This window comes from Octopus bimaculoides, chromosome 3, assembly GCF_046866305.1.
Source record: "Octopus bimaculoides isolate indiv1 chromosome 3, ASM4686630v1, whole genome shotgun sequence".
NCBI lineage: Eukaryota > Metazoa > Mollusca > Cephalopoda > Octopoda > Octopodidae > Octopus > Octopus bimaculoides.
This window is the reverse complement of record NC_142930.1, coordinates 31,823,993-31,837,207: the sequence shown is the minus strand read 5'-3', so window position 1 is coordinate 31,837,207 and position 13,215 is coordinate 31,823,993. Positions and strand designations below refer to the sequence as shown.

General features: G+C 35.0%; 1 protein-coding gene across 2 annotated transcripts in view; it reads left to right on the top strand.

Moving 5' to 3' along the window:
- Positions 1-13,215, top strand: part of LOC106872359 (muscle calcium channel subunit alpha-1-like) — a 437,934-nt gene that overhangs the window by 223,257 nt on the left and 201,462 nt on the right. For both annotated transcript variants that reach the window (XM_089348768.1, XM_089348769.1), the window contains exons 7-9: positions 2,044-2,231; positions 7,120-7,223; positions 11,115-11,230. In XM_089348768.1, the coding sequence (XP_089204894.1) occupies positions 2,044-2,231; positions 7,120-7,223; positions 11,115-11,230 (408 nt within the window). The remainder of the gene's footprint in view (positions 1-2,043; positions 2,232-7,119; positions 7,224-11,114; positions 11,231-13,215) is intronic.

Here is a 13,215-nt window from a genome sequence, read left to right as displayed (position 1 = left end):
GAATGAGTAGTGGGAATGGAAGTTAAGGGAAGGTTTTTTTTTTGGTTTTTTTTGTGGAGGTCAGGAGCAGTTGGGTGAATTCTTAAATTTCTAGGGGTATGTGTGTGTAGTGTTCATTGTGGTGACAGTTTATGAGTGAAGGGATGTTACTCTTACAGTTAAATTTTCTTGCGGATGTTAAGTGTTGTGGAAATGGGCCTATTATGAGCAATTGAATAGTTAACTGTGTAGGCTTTTGTAGTTATTCAGTAAATGGAATACATAAGTAGAGAAAGGTATGAGTTTTGTATTACAGTTCACAAAGGCCACTGCTACAATGACACTGGCGAAAGTGAGATCGTAGCTGTAGCCTATGTCAATGTCGCATAACTGGCCCATTTAAGAGTACCCTTTAATTGTCAGGCAATACGCTGTGCTTGGGAAGACTTGTTGAGTCAAGTAAAATCATTGTTGTGGCCGATGCCAGTACCGCCTCACTGGCAGCCATGCCGGTAGCACATTAAAAGCACCATTCAAGCGTGGTTGATGTCAGTACCACCGAACTGGCTCCCGTGCCAATGGCACATAAAAAGCACCATTCAAGTGTGGTCGACGCTAGTGCCACCTGACTGGCTCCCATACTTGTGGCACATATAAAACACCATTCAAGCGTAGGCAATGCCAGAGCCACCTGACTGATTCCTATGCCAGTGGCTCATAAAAAGCACCATTCAAGCATGGTTGATGCCTGTACCACCTGACTGGGCCCCGTGCCAGTGGCACGTAAAAAGTACCCACTACACTCAGAGTGGTTGGCATTAGGAAGGGCATCCAGCTGTAGAAACCTTGCCAGATCAGATTGGAGCCTGGTGCTTACCAGTCCTCAATCAAACCGTCCAACCCATACCAGCATAGAAAGCAGACGTTAAATGATGATGATGAATGTTCCAAAGATGGAAAATGATTTTTAGCTTTTTTTCTGGTGCATACAACACAGAAACTTGAAAATTGCTAGGATTTTTCACAGGCTCTACAGTTTTTCAAATAATTTCAAAATGTTATCCCTTAAACACCTTGACAAAGTAGTGTCTGCATGTCAAGTTTGGTTCTGAAGTTGTGTGTATGCAGTTTAAATGGGTTGACCAGTAAACTAATATAATGTTAGATTATTAGTGCATTTGTTAGTAATACATCAGTGCATCAAATGACTGAACTTGTCAGAAGTCTACCTTAGGCATTCAAGACCAGTTTTATGTAGTTACATGGTAGGATGGCATGAGAAGTATTACAGGGTTTGAGCTTTTTTTGTTTGATATTCAATACAAACTCAGTGAAGTTAGGAATAGTTGAATAGCTGACTTTATCTTTCACCATTCTGTTGAAAATTTTCTTAATAGTTCAGTCCTGTAAATGGCTGAACAGAAAATACCTAAAAATGGGTTTGTTTTTCAAATGTTTGTAGTATGTTTACTTGTAGTTAGATTATTGTGCAAGTTAGCACAATAAAGTTGTAAAAACAATACTCAACAGGTTTCACACCAAGTTCTAAAGATATTTTTGGACCAGCAAAAGATTCAGGTTACTTGATGAGGAATCAGATGAACCAAAAATTGCAAAACTGAGCAGCATATGGATCAAGGTTAATAACGAATATTACAGAATGTAGATAAATGATAGAGGAAGTTTCTCACCCTTAAATTAGGGAGCTAATAACTTCCTTTGATATAAATGTAGACAAAACAGGACTGAATAAGATATTCCATATGGATACCTCTTCCAATCCATCCAGCAAGGTAGTAACTAACACAGACCATGATGACCCTCCAGTCCATACCAGGATGGAAAGCAGACATAAAAGGGTGATAGTGGCATCAATTATATATATATATATATAAAGCTTGTAGAATGTACACTGAAATTTATCTAATGCACTCAATTTATATATTTGAAATTTTGTGTACACATACATGAACACATACATACACACTCTTTTCTCTCTCTCTCTCTCTCACACACACACATACACACACAGTGCTCTAATTATTTTGTTTTTTTCCTTTCCAGAACATTTAGCTTTAGAGAAACCTCATCCATGTGGAAAGGGATATTCATGTCATGCTGATACAGAAGACTGTAGAACATATTGGATAGGTCCAAGTGATGGCATTACCAATTTTGACAACTTTGGCTTAGCCATGCTCACAGTATTCCAATGTATAACAATGGAGGGGTGGACTGGAGTCCTCTATAATGTAAGTATCATGTTTCTTGCATTCCACTCATATGGGTCTGGTAATGTCAAAACATGATGATATTAATAATAATAGTTTCAAATTTTGGCACAAGGCCAGCAATTTCGAAGGAGGAGGTAAGTCAATTACATCGACCCCAGGTCTCACTAGGTACTTATTTTATCAACCATTGCCAGAAGGATGAAAGGCAAAGTCAACTTCAGTGAAATTTGTACTCAGAAGGTAAAGTCATACAAAATGCCACTAAGCGTTTTGCCTGATGTGCTAATGATTTTGCCTGCTCAATAATATTGATAATAATAACAATGCAAAGGAAAATATGTACGGTCATTTTGCAAGTGATATGAATGCCAAAACAGATACAGAAAACCAGTGGTTATAGATGTGGATGAGTGTCTTGAAGATTGAAATGAAATCTTGGTACAAGAACAAGCATTGAAGACAAATTTTGTGAAGTGCAGAAATGATAAAACAAGTGAGAGGAACAGATGCAGGATGTGTGGTGAGAGGGGTGAAGCAGTGTGGCACATTGTAAGTGAATGCCCAAAATTGGCTCAACATGAATACAAAAGGCGGCATGACAATCTGGCAAGAATGATCCATTGGGGGTTCTATGGAAATTATGGCCTAGAAAGATCAAAGACATGGTATAACTAAATCTGAAAAGCAGTTAATGAGAATGAGGATTGCAAAACTCTATGGGATGCAATGATTCAGTTTGGCCATCAGATTAGACATCAAAAACCTGATATTGTTGTGGTGAACTGAAAAGAAATAAACATGCTTGATAGTTGACATATCATGTCCTGGTGGGAAAAGGATCGAAGAAAAAGTAAACAACTATAATGAAGTGGAAAATATACAGGTTGTGGATAATAAAGAGAGTAGAGTTGATACCAACAGTGATTGGCACAATTGGAAGTCTCAATACCCAACTACCAACACAGCTCAAAAAGATTGGAACTAATGTAAAGATAGAACACCTACAAAAATCATCATTGTTTCAAACTGCAAAGTCCTCCACAGGGTTTTTGATCAGTAAACAAGTGCCACCTTAGTTTGCTGGCTGAGGACAGCTGACATTTTCAATCATTCTCAACAAAATAAGCTGAGAGTTTTCATGAGATAATAATAATAATAATGGTTTCAAATGCTGGCACAAGGCCAGAATTTAAGAGAAGGGAGTAAGTCAATTACATCAGCCCCATTACTCAACTGGTACTTATTTTATTGACCTTGAGAGGATAAAAGGCAAAGTCAGCCTCAACGGAATTTGAAATAATAATAATAATCATTTCTACTATAGACACAAAGCCTTAAATTTGGGGAGGGGGCAGTCAATTAGATCAACCCCAGTACGCAACTGGTACTTAATTTATCGACTCTGAAAGGATGTAAGGCAAAGTCAACCCCAGCGGAATTTGAACTCAGAATGTCAAGACAAAAGAAATTCCGCTAAACATTTTTCCTGGTGTGCTAACAACTCTTCAAGCTGACCGTAATAATAATTATAATTGTTTATAAGCTAGGCACAAGGCCTAATATTTGGGCTGGGGTGAAAATTGGTTAAATCACTCCTGAAAGAATGAAATGCAAAGTTAAACTTGGCAAGATTTGAATGCAGAACATAAAATGCCAGAAATACCACAAGACACTTTATCTGATGCTTTAATCATTCTCTTAATGTACACCCTTTTTAATTTCTAATTTAGGGTCAGAAGAGTTAGTTGATACCATCAACTCCAGTACTTGATTGCTACTTTATTTTATCAACCCTGAAATGATGAAAGACAAAGTTAATTTCAGTGAAATTTAAACTCAAAACAAAGAACTGTAAATAACTTTTTACAAGGCCAGAAATTTGTTCTCAGTACTTAACTAGCACTTCATTTTATTGATCTTTAATAATAAAACTGAACACAGCAGGATTTTGAAGATTTTGAACTCATTGTTAAAAGCTGAAACAAATACAAGGCATTTCATCTGATGCTTTAATGATTCTGCTAATACTAATAGCTGTTGTTATGATAGAAGCATTATAATGGCATAATTTGTAAAGCCACATATAACATGTTTTCACATAGATTATTGCATTATGCAATACACCAAATTAAATCCACTGTAGTGATACAATGTGAGTGCAATAGAAAGTTGGTAAACTCCTGATGAATCATGTCTGCAACAAAGGTCAATTTTCTGTTGAATCAATTCATTTGTGCCTTGTACCTGCAATCCTGATCATAGTTAATTGTCTGCAGACTTGTTATTCTCAACCTGTTTCCTATCTCACTTTACCCTTGGATCTACAAATTATATTTAATATCGTCTACCATACAACGTTATCCAGAAGATAATATCTCATTAAATTTTTAAAAGGGAACAATAGATCTAACAATCTCTTTGGAATTATTTCCCTATGATACACCATTAAGTAGATCCACTTTAGAGACCACTGCTTTAGATGGATGAGCTCTGCTTGGCTAACTTCCCCTTGACACACTGTATGCTGATAAATCTTCTGAAAGTGATCTTTTAATAATGCACATTAAGCTGTTAAATGACATATAACAATGTATTTTGCAGTGAAATATATAATGACAGTTGGTATATCAAAGAGAAACTAAATACAATGTTGTATATTTGCCCTTTTAAAAGTTATTATTCATGGAGATTGACCTGAAGTTAAAACTCAGCTTTAAATTTCAGTTGTTGATTATTCAGTTCTGTAGTGTATGTCATCATCACACTAACAATAGTAATATTGATCTTTCTCATTGACACAATACCCGGTACTTATTTTGTTGACCTCAGTGGCAAAGTAGACACGGTTTGAGCTCTGAAAGCATGAAGATAAAACACTAAGAACTGTTAAATACTTAGCCTGATAATGCAGGTGGCTAAGTCATTTACTTTTATACTAAATGTTTTACCAAATCCAAACTTCAATAGTATGAGATCCATAGTCAAACTTTTGGTAGAGTCAACTTAATTTTTTGTCCCTACATTATCAATAAAATAAGCAACAGTAATAAAGTGGAATTGATTCAGTAGACTATACATTACTCAGAGAATCTCTTCTTTATATTTAGAAACAATTTTTTTTAAACAACTTAGAGTGGAATTCTAAATTGGTATAGAAGGTAGTGAACCCTGTCTTTGATTTAGTTTCATTTTCTGATTGTATCTTTTAACAGTTTGCTTACATTTCTAATACTTTATGCATTATCATTCCCAGAATGATAACATAATATCTCAGTAATCTATACCTCACATATCTGAAAACTTGTTTCCACATAAGAAATATCATTATTACATGAATCTTTATTAAAGAAAAAACAGGTTTTGTTTGGCTATCACTCAGTTATCAGTATATATATATGTATGTATGTGTGTATATATATATATATATATATATATATATATATATATATATATAGATAGATATAGATTCAGATGAATATGGTACTTAAGTTGAGGCACCAGAATTTAATATGGTATTATCCATACAATTTCAAAGTAAGTTGATTAAATTCAAAATAAGCAACAAGGATATTCAGAGGTAATGCAGTACGATCGTTTATGCAACTCCATTTAATTAAACAATGCAATCATTACATCAGTTTAAAATGCAGAGCAATCCTCAGCTGCACAAAGACAGAATTTAATTAAATTAGAACAGATGGACACATTAGCATGATAGTGAAGACAGCATGTTCTTTGTCTATTTCCTTAACTTCTTGGAGATTTTAGATATAATTATACTAATGTGTCTATCTGTTCTAATTTAATTAAACTCTATGTCTTTGTGCAGCTGAGGATTGCTCTGCATTTTAAATTGATGTAATGATTGCATTGTTCAATTAAATGGAGTTGCATGAAACGATCCTACTGCATTACCTCTGGATACCCTTGTTGCTTATTTTGATTTATATATATATATATATATATATATATATATATATATATATATATATATATATATATATATATATATATATATATATATATAAATAATTTAAAAGAGTTTCAACTCTGTCTGTTTTTTATGTCTTATTTATATTCTTATAAAATTAATGTGGGATATAGAATATGGAATATATAATATAAATAGTAAAATGAAATGAAGTATTGAATATCTTATTGAATAGGGGCTAGTATACTTTCCTGCTTCATAGCAGTCATTAAGGTCCCATCTGATAGATGTACTGACAGACAGTAGATATAGATATATACAAGATTCAGTTTCAAGCAAATACCACAAATTTTGTTAAAACTTTTGTGAAACGTCTCATCAGCTTAGTTTCCTACACACACAAACTCTCTCTTTCTCTCTCTCTCTCTCTCTCTCTCTCTCATAACTGTTGAATTCAATTTTTATCTGCAGCATTAACAAAAATTAATTGGGCTTAGGTATATAACTCAAACAAACCACTGGCATAAATTTAGGAAATTAAGTTTAAGAGTTGTGCTGAATGCTTTATACATTCAGTACATAACCGCTAAACGTCATAATTCAGATTCATGCCATCAGTCCATTCAAGTTATTTTCTTTTAGCTTATTATATTTTTAAATATAATAATCTGTAAAAAAAAATCTATATCATTTGATTGGCAGGTTTGATCATATACTATGCTTTGTTGTTGAGGTGTAATAGACTGAAGCATGTCCATAGCAAATCAAAATCATACTTTTCTTCCTCTAAGCATGTGAATTCACTTAAATTGTTTTTGTTTGTTTGTTTAAACTACTGCTCCCTGCCCCATTCTGTCTCTCTCACCTTATAGAATCTCTAATGAGACTCTAATGACTGTTAAGTTTTTGTTTTCTTTCTTTAACTTAAAGGTAAATTTCTATTGCAACACTTCATTAGATTTTCTGTCTTTCCAGATCAATGATGCTATGGGCAATAGCTGGCCTTGGATCTATTTTATCAGCTTGATCATTATTGGATCATTTTTTGTTCTAAATCTTGTACTTGGTGTCTTGAGTGGGTAAGTGTTACTATAATTCAACTGTTAAACATCCTTTTTCAGTTCTTTAGCAGTCATAGTAAAAATTGGATCTATAACTATTGTCTATAATTTCAGATATTTTTGTTTGTCCATAAAAAGTACAGTATGAAAATTGGTAGGAACTATTGAGATGAGCCTTTTCATTTCAGATATTTTCACTTGTCCCTAAAATGTAGTGTGTGTGTGTATGTTGAAAATTCATACATTTACACAATTCCAAATTTCTTGAATGAAAGAATCGGAATTAATATTCTAAATACCATAACTTAGGTCACAGCGTCATTTTTTCCGTCAAAATAACACACAAAAACGAATAAAATCCATTAAACTACACAAAATAACATTTTCCCCCCTAATACAATCTAATTTCCTCTTTCTACTACCGTTACAAATCCTTTCAACTCCTACTTTCTCTTATGAACCTTTACGAACGATCCAACAACAAATACAAAAAGAAAGGAAGGAAAAACACTGACAGTAAAAGAAAACTCTTTCAGTATCAAAACTGAAACAATCACATTTCCATACTGTAATGACAGATACTTTCACTTTAATGGTTTCATTTTCATATTTCAAACTCCGCCCTTCACCATAACAACAAAAACAAAATAGCCACACATCTTTCTCAAATACAATCGACAAACATTTATTCCCTACAAACTGTGAGTTTTTTGGAAAATCTTTTCGTAAATCTTGAGATTAACACCCGCACGATTACCTACCTAACCCTAACACTGTAGTGAAAATCGTGCAGGTGTTAATCTGAAAATTTAACAAACTTTTTTAAAATACATTTACTTACTAACATTTTTTTTATTTAGTGTGTGTGTGTGTGTGTGTGTGTGTGTTGCCCATATATATATACACTTAAGACTTAGTTGTGGGTTGGGAGTTTTTGTGGTTAATAAAGGATTATTAGTGTTGCTGCTATTAGCATCAATAATAATAGTGATGGACTGGATTATTTAAGAATAAATAAAATGTCTAAATCTATGAACACGTCACAATATCAGTGATAACATCTAGACCCCTTTATTCATTTAAGTAACTCGGCCAGCTGCAGCTACTGCTAATCTTTTGAATAAAAGTGATAATAAACATAATCATCATCATATTTTTGTTAACTACATGAGAATTAATGAATCTGCTTTTTCTTGAAGTTTAAATGTCTGATGTTTATAATTAATCAATGATATCAATGGAAAAATTTATGTACTGTCCTGTTTAATTACATATTGAACATTGCTTTTGATTTTACATGTCAAAATATGTATTTATTAATAACAATCTAAATGATTATTTAATGTCTATTACAATCAATTCTTAACTGACACCAAAAAAACAAAAAATGTTTTAAAAGTTTTTGATGCTTACCATTTTTATTGAATCTTTACTGCTATTAATGTTGTTGGCAGTGTTGTTAATTAACCCTGGTTTGTCCTAATCAAGCAGATCAATGATAAAAAGTGGGACTGTCATTGATGACTTGTAGTCATAAATCTGCTATGACTATTCCATCTTTTCTTCATAAATAATGTATGCAGCCAATTATTGTCATTAGCTCATTGTTGTTAAAGTCAGTAGATTGCAGAATTGTAAAGTCCTTCTTTGAAGTATTTAGTTACCACCTTTTACATTCTTTGATCAAGTCTTATGTAAAACAACTTAGTATTTCTTTCCTGTGTGATTCATAAAAGTAGTTAACAGGGCAGGTGTTGATTAAAATGACTATATACTTACCCCTAAACTTGTGACACCTTGAATCAATATTATAGTTACTTATGATTTTAGAGAAACACCATCAGTTTATTATCCTCAAGAATTCATGGGGTTCACACAGAACAGCAAGAATCCAAGCAATAATCATTTTCATCATCATCGTTTAACATCCGCTGTCCATGGGTTGGACAATTTGACTGAGGACTGGCAAACCAGATGGCTGCACCAGGCTCCAGTCTGATCTGGCAGAGTTTCTACAGCTGGATGCCCTTCCTAACGCCAATCACTCCAAAAGTGTAGTGGATGCTTTTACGTGCCACCAGCACGAAGGCCAGTCTGGCGATACTGGCAACAGCCACGCTCAAATGGTGTTTTTTACGTGCCACCTGCACAGGAGTCAATCCAGCGGCACTGGCAACGACCTCACTCAAATGTTTTGTTCACGTGCCACCGGCACAAGTACCAGTGTGGCGACACTGGTAACAATCATGTTCAAATGTTTTTTATGTGCCACCGGCATGGAAGCCAATCAGCTGCTCTGGCATTGATCCCGCTCAGATGGAGCTGTTAGCTGAGATGATGATAGCTAACCTATGATGAAGCACTAGTCTAATCTTAAGTACTCTGTCACATACTCTGACTACTTTGATTACCTTATCAACCCAATTCTCTGCTAGAAGTATTCCCATGCCCCCGACCCCGTTAGTGTTCCCTGCCCAGAAAATCTTGTAGCTGTGTTCTTTGCCTGTGAGGAACCTCGGAGAACCTCCTCTCCATCTTACTTCTTGGATGCAGCACAAATCTACGCGTCTCTGTTCAAGCATCTCAACAATCTCACCAGACCTACCTTTCAGTGTGCCGACGTTGAGAGTGCCAATTCTGATGGTGTGGGAGGTGTGGGCCTGTGTGACCCTGGGATTGGGGAAAGCAGTGTCATGTACCTGAAAAGAAACCTTGCATTTGGCAGAATTCATAAACAAAACAATACCTACAACCTGCATGCACTACACAATCTTTATGCACTACCCAAGGTAGAGGAGGGGATGGTATAAAGCCTCTAGGAGTGTTCACGGGAGGCAACCAAGGATGACAAAGGATAAGAACTTCTGGTGGAGGGGGTGGGAGGGCGAGTGTACCACCAGCCATGAGAACTTCATCGTAATTCTGTCAGCAGAGAGATTGGAAGACGATTAGGAGAAAGTGGAATATTGAACTGGTTTATATAGAGAGTTAGGGTCCCGTAGGAATCGAAGATAGAGAGGGGGAGAGAGAGAGTGAGGCAGAAAGAGAGAGAGGGCCAGGCAACTAGTACATCATGCGAGAATAATTCTTTGGGGGTTTTTTTTAGAACAAATTGAAGACAGCAGTGCTTAATCGTGAGTTTTAAATGCTTAAATCAGTAACATAGTTGAAAGAGACAGCAAATGCTTAAATCGTAATTTTAAAGGAAGGAGCGATAAACTTGAATAAAGTAAAGAAAATAAATAAGCATGAATTTAAGACAAAATTATTATATTTATGGTTATTATATTTGTGTATACAAATACACTCAAATGTGCACACACACACACACACACACACACATATATAATATATATATTTTATGGTATTGCTTTGAAACACTGGAAATTTTTTGCTCTCGTAGCTAATTTTTAAAAAATTTCATTTATTACCATTAGTTTTTGTCCATTTTTGATGCTTGTGAAATGAAAACCACTCTTTCTGTTAAGTCTGAGCACTTCAGACAAGCAGGTACTTTTAGAATATTAGAAGTGATTTGTGTGTGTGTGTGTGTTTGGTGTTTGTTTCAATTTGAAGTTGTTTCAGATAGAATGAAAGCTTTGGGGGGAATTTGGACTCATGTGTCAACTATTAATGTTATCATACCTGCCCTGTTTCTCCACTTTCTTGAGAGTTCTCAAATTCATATTGTATTCTCCAGATATAGTAACATTGATTATAAACTATTCATTTATTCCATTATCAACAATCATAATATCAGGTCTTCTGTGTTCAGTGACCTAGTTTGCTTGGTATGATTTTTTTTACATTGTTATCTTCTATGTTGTTGTTGTTGCCACTGTTGTAGTTAATTTAACCATTGTTGTAGATTCCTCTAGTAATTTGAAAATTCCCTGTTTTGCTTCACAGAGAGTTTTCCAAAGAAAGAGAGAAGGCCAAAGCCAGAGGTGATTTTCAGAAACTTCGCGAAAAGCAGCAGATTGAGGAAGACCTTAGAGGTTATTTAGACTGGATCACACAAGCTGGTAAGAGAGTTTTACTGATGATTTAAACATTTTAAATCCATTTATACATTGGGATTATCATGGTGGTTTCATCTATAAGGTTCAGTAAGTGAAGCTGTTTAAATGGAAATATTAACAGAAATTATGATAATAAACTCTCAATTTCTCATGAAGATTTAAAGGCATTAAGAAAAGAGAAGATAGTATCCTAATGAGTGATTGAAAAGAGTTATAATCATACAAATTTCTCTGATTTTGGCATGAAAACTTAGAGCCATAAAAGAAAGCAGGAGGTTTACAAAATTGGGACTATTTTGCCTTTCCAAAAGTTATTAGTTTAATAAGTTAGGACGGGGTGTCTGTCGCTTTCAAACCTTGCATCTAGCTCCACAGTGTGTAGTGACAGTTGTGGTGGTTTATATTGTAATAACAGTATTTTTTCCACAAAACTTACACTATTTGTAGGTTAAATTTCATATCAACTGTTATCATAAATGTAATTGTCCTAAAATAATTGTCCATTTTCTAAAAAGTTATTTGAAGATCTTATATCAACTATATAGTTTGTGAAAGTGGTTCCAGTTTTGATCATCTGTGAGAAAAAATGTTTCCTAACTAATGATGAAAGAAATTACTTGAGCTTAGTATATAGTTACTGGTAACTATTTTGTTAGGAACTCAGACTACCTACCAAAGATTCAGTAGTTTGTAATCCCACCACTGTTATCATCTTGTGATAAGACAAATACATTTAATTTGTAATGAGTCACTTCAAGGTAGCTATAGATGGGTAATAAAGAGGCACAGCTCAATGAAGTACATAGTATACTGTAAAGGCATTATATAATTGATAAGCATTTCTTTATATTAACAGTATATTTCTATAAAGGAAAAGAATTGTAAAAGATTGGCATTCTCTTCTCCTACTGCATTATATAATCTGCCTTTCACTGCATCACACAATCTGTTTGACATGTTCTGTGAATACAGAGGACATGCAAAGGCTTGAAAGAAATGAAACGAGCATGCTCCACTGGATGTGCAATGTCAGTGTGTGCATACAAAATGTAAATTTTTAAAGAGAAAAATTGGATATAAGAGGTTATATGTCGTATGCAAGAGAAAAGACTATATTAGTATGGTCTAGTGATGTGGATGGTTAAGGACACCTGCATCAAAAAGTGCTGATCTCTCATTGTGAAGGTAACCTGTGGAAGAGGTAGATCCAAAAAGGCATGGGATGAAATAGTGAGAAATGATTTCAGTTGTTGAGCCTCACAGAGGAGATGACTAGGGACCATGGCATCTCACAATTTGCTGTGCTTGAGATGACACATCAAGCTAAGTGTCCCCTCCCAAGACTCCTCAATAACTTTTCTTGCTAACACCCACTTCTCATCACCCATGATCACTACCCATTGCAGGTCAGTCCACTCTCCCTCATGTGCCTACCTGCAAGTTCTCCACGCCCTCATATATCTATCATAGCCACCCTCCACCAGCCACTCCAACTTATCTCATCATCACTTGCTGCAGTCACCTTTTCCCTATCCCCCCCTCCACACACATCTAATTTCTCTCATCATCATTTGTTACAGTCACTTATTCCAACCTCTAAAATCTCCCCACACCACCCTATCCCCTCAGTACATTTTACATTCCCCCCACAGTACCTCATGAAACATCCCTCTATCCCCTCAGCATCACATTGCCTCTACTACCTTGTGTGTATGTTCTGATGTATTTCTCTCTCTCTCTCTCTCTCTCTATATATATATATATATATATATATATCTTTCAATCCTCTTCTTTCTTTTCCGACTGGGGTAGCCAAGTATCTCTATTGTAAGATGTCTATCTCTATCCTTCTATTATACTTTAACCTCTCAACTAGCACAAAGTCACCTCCCTCAGTACAACTCCTTTTTCCATGTGAGATGTCTTTATTTCACAAGTCACTTTGCAACCCCACTGGTGCTGGTGTCACATAAAAAGTGTCCAGTGAA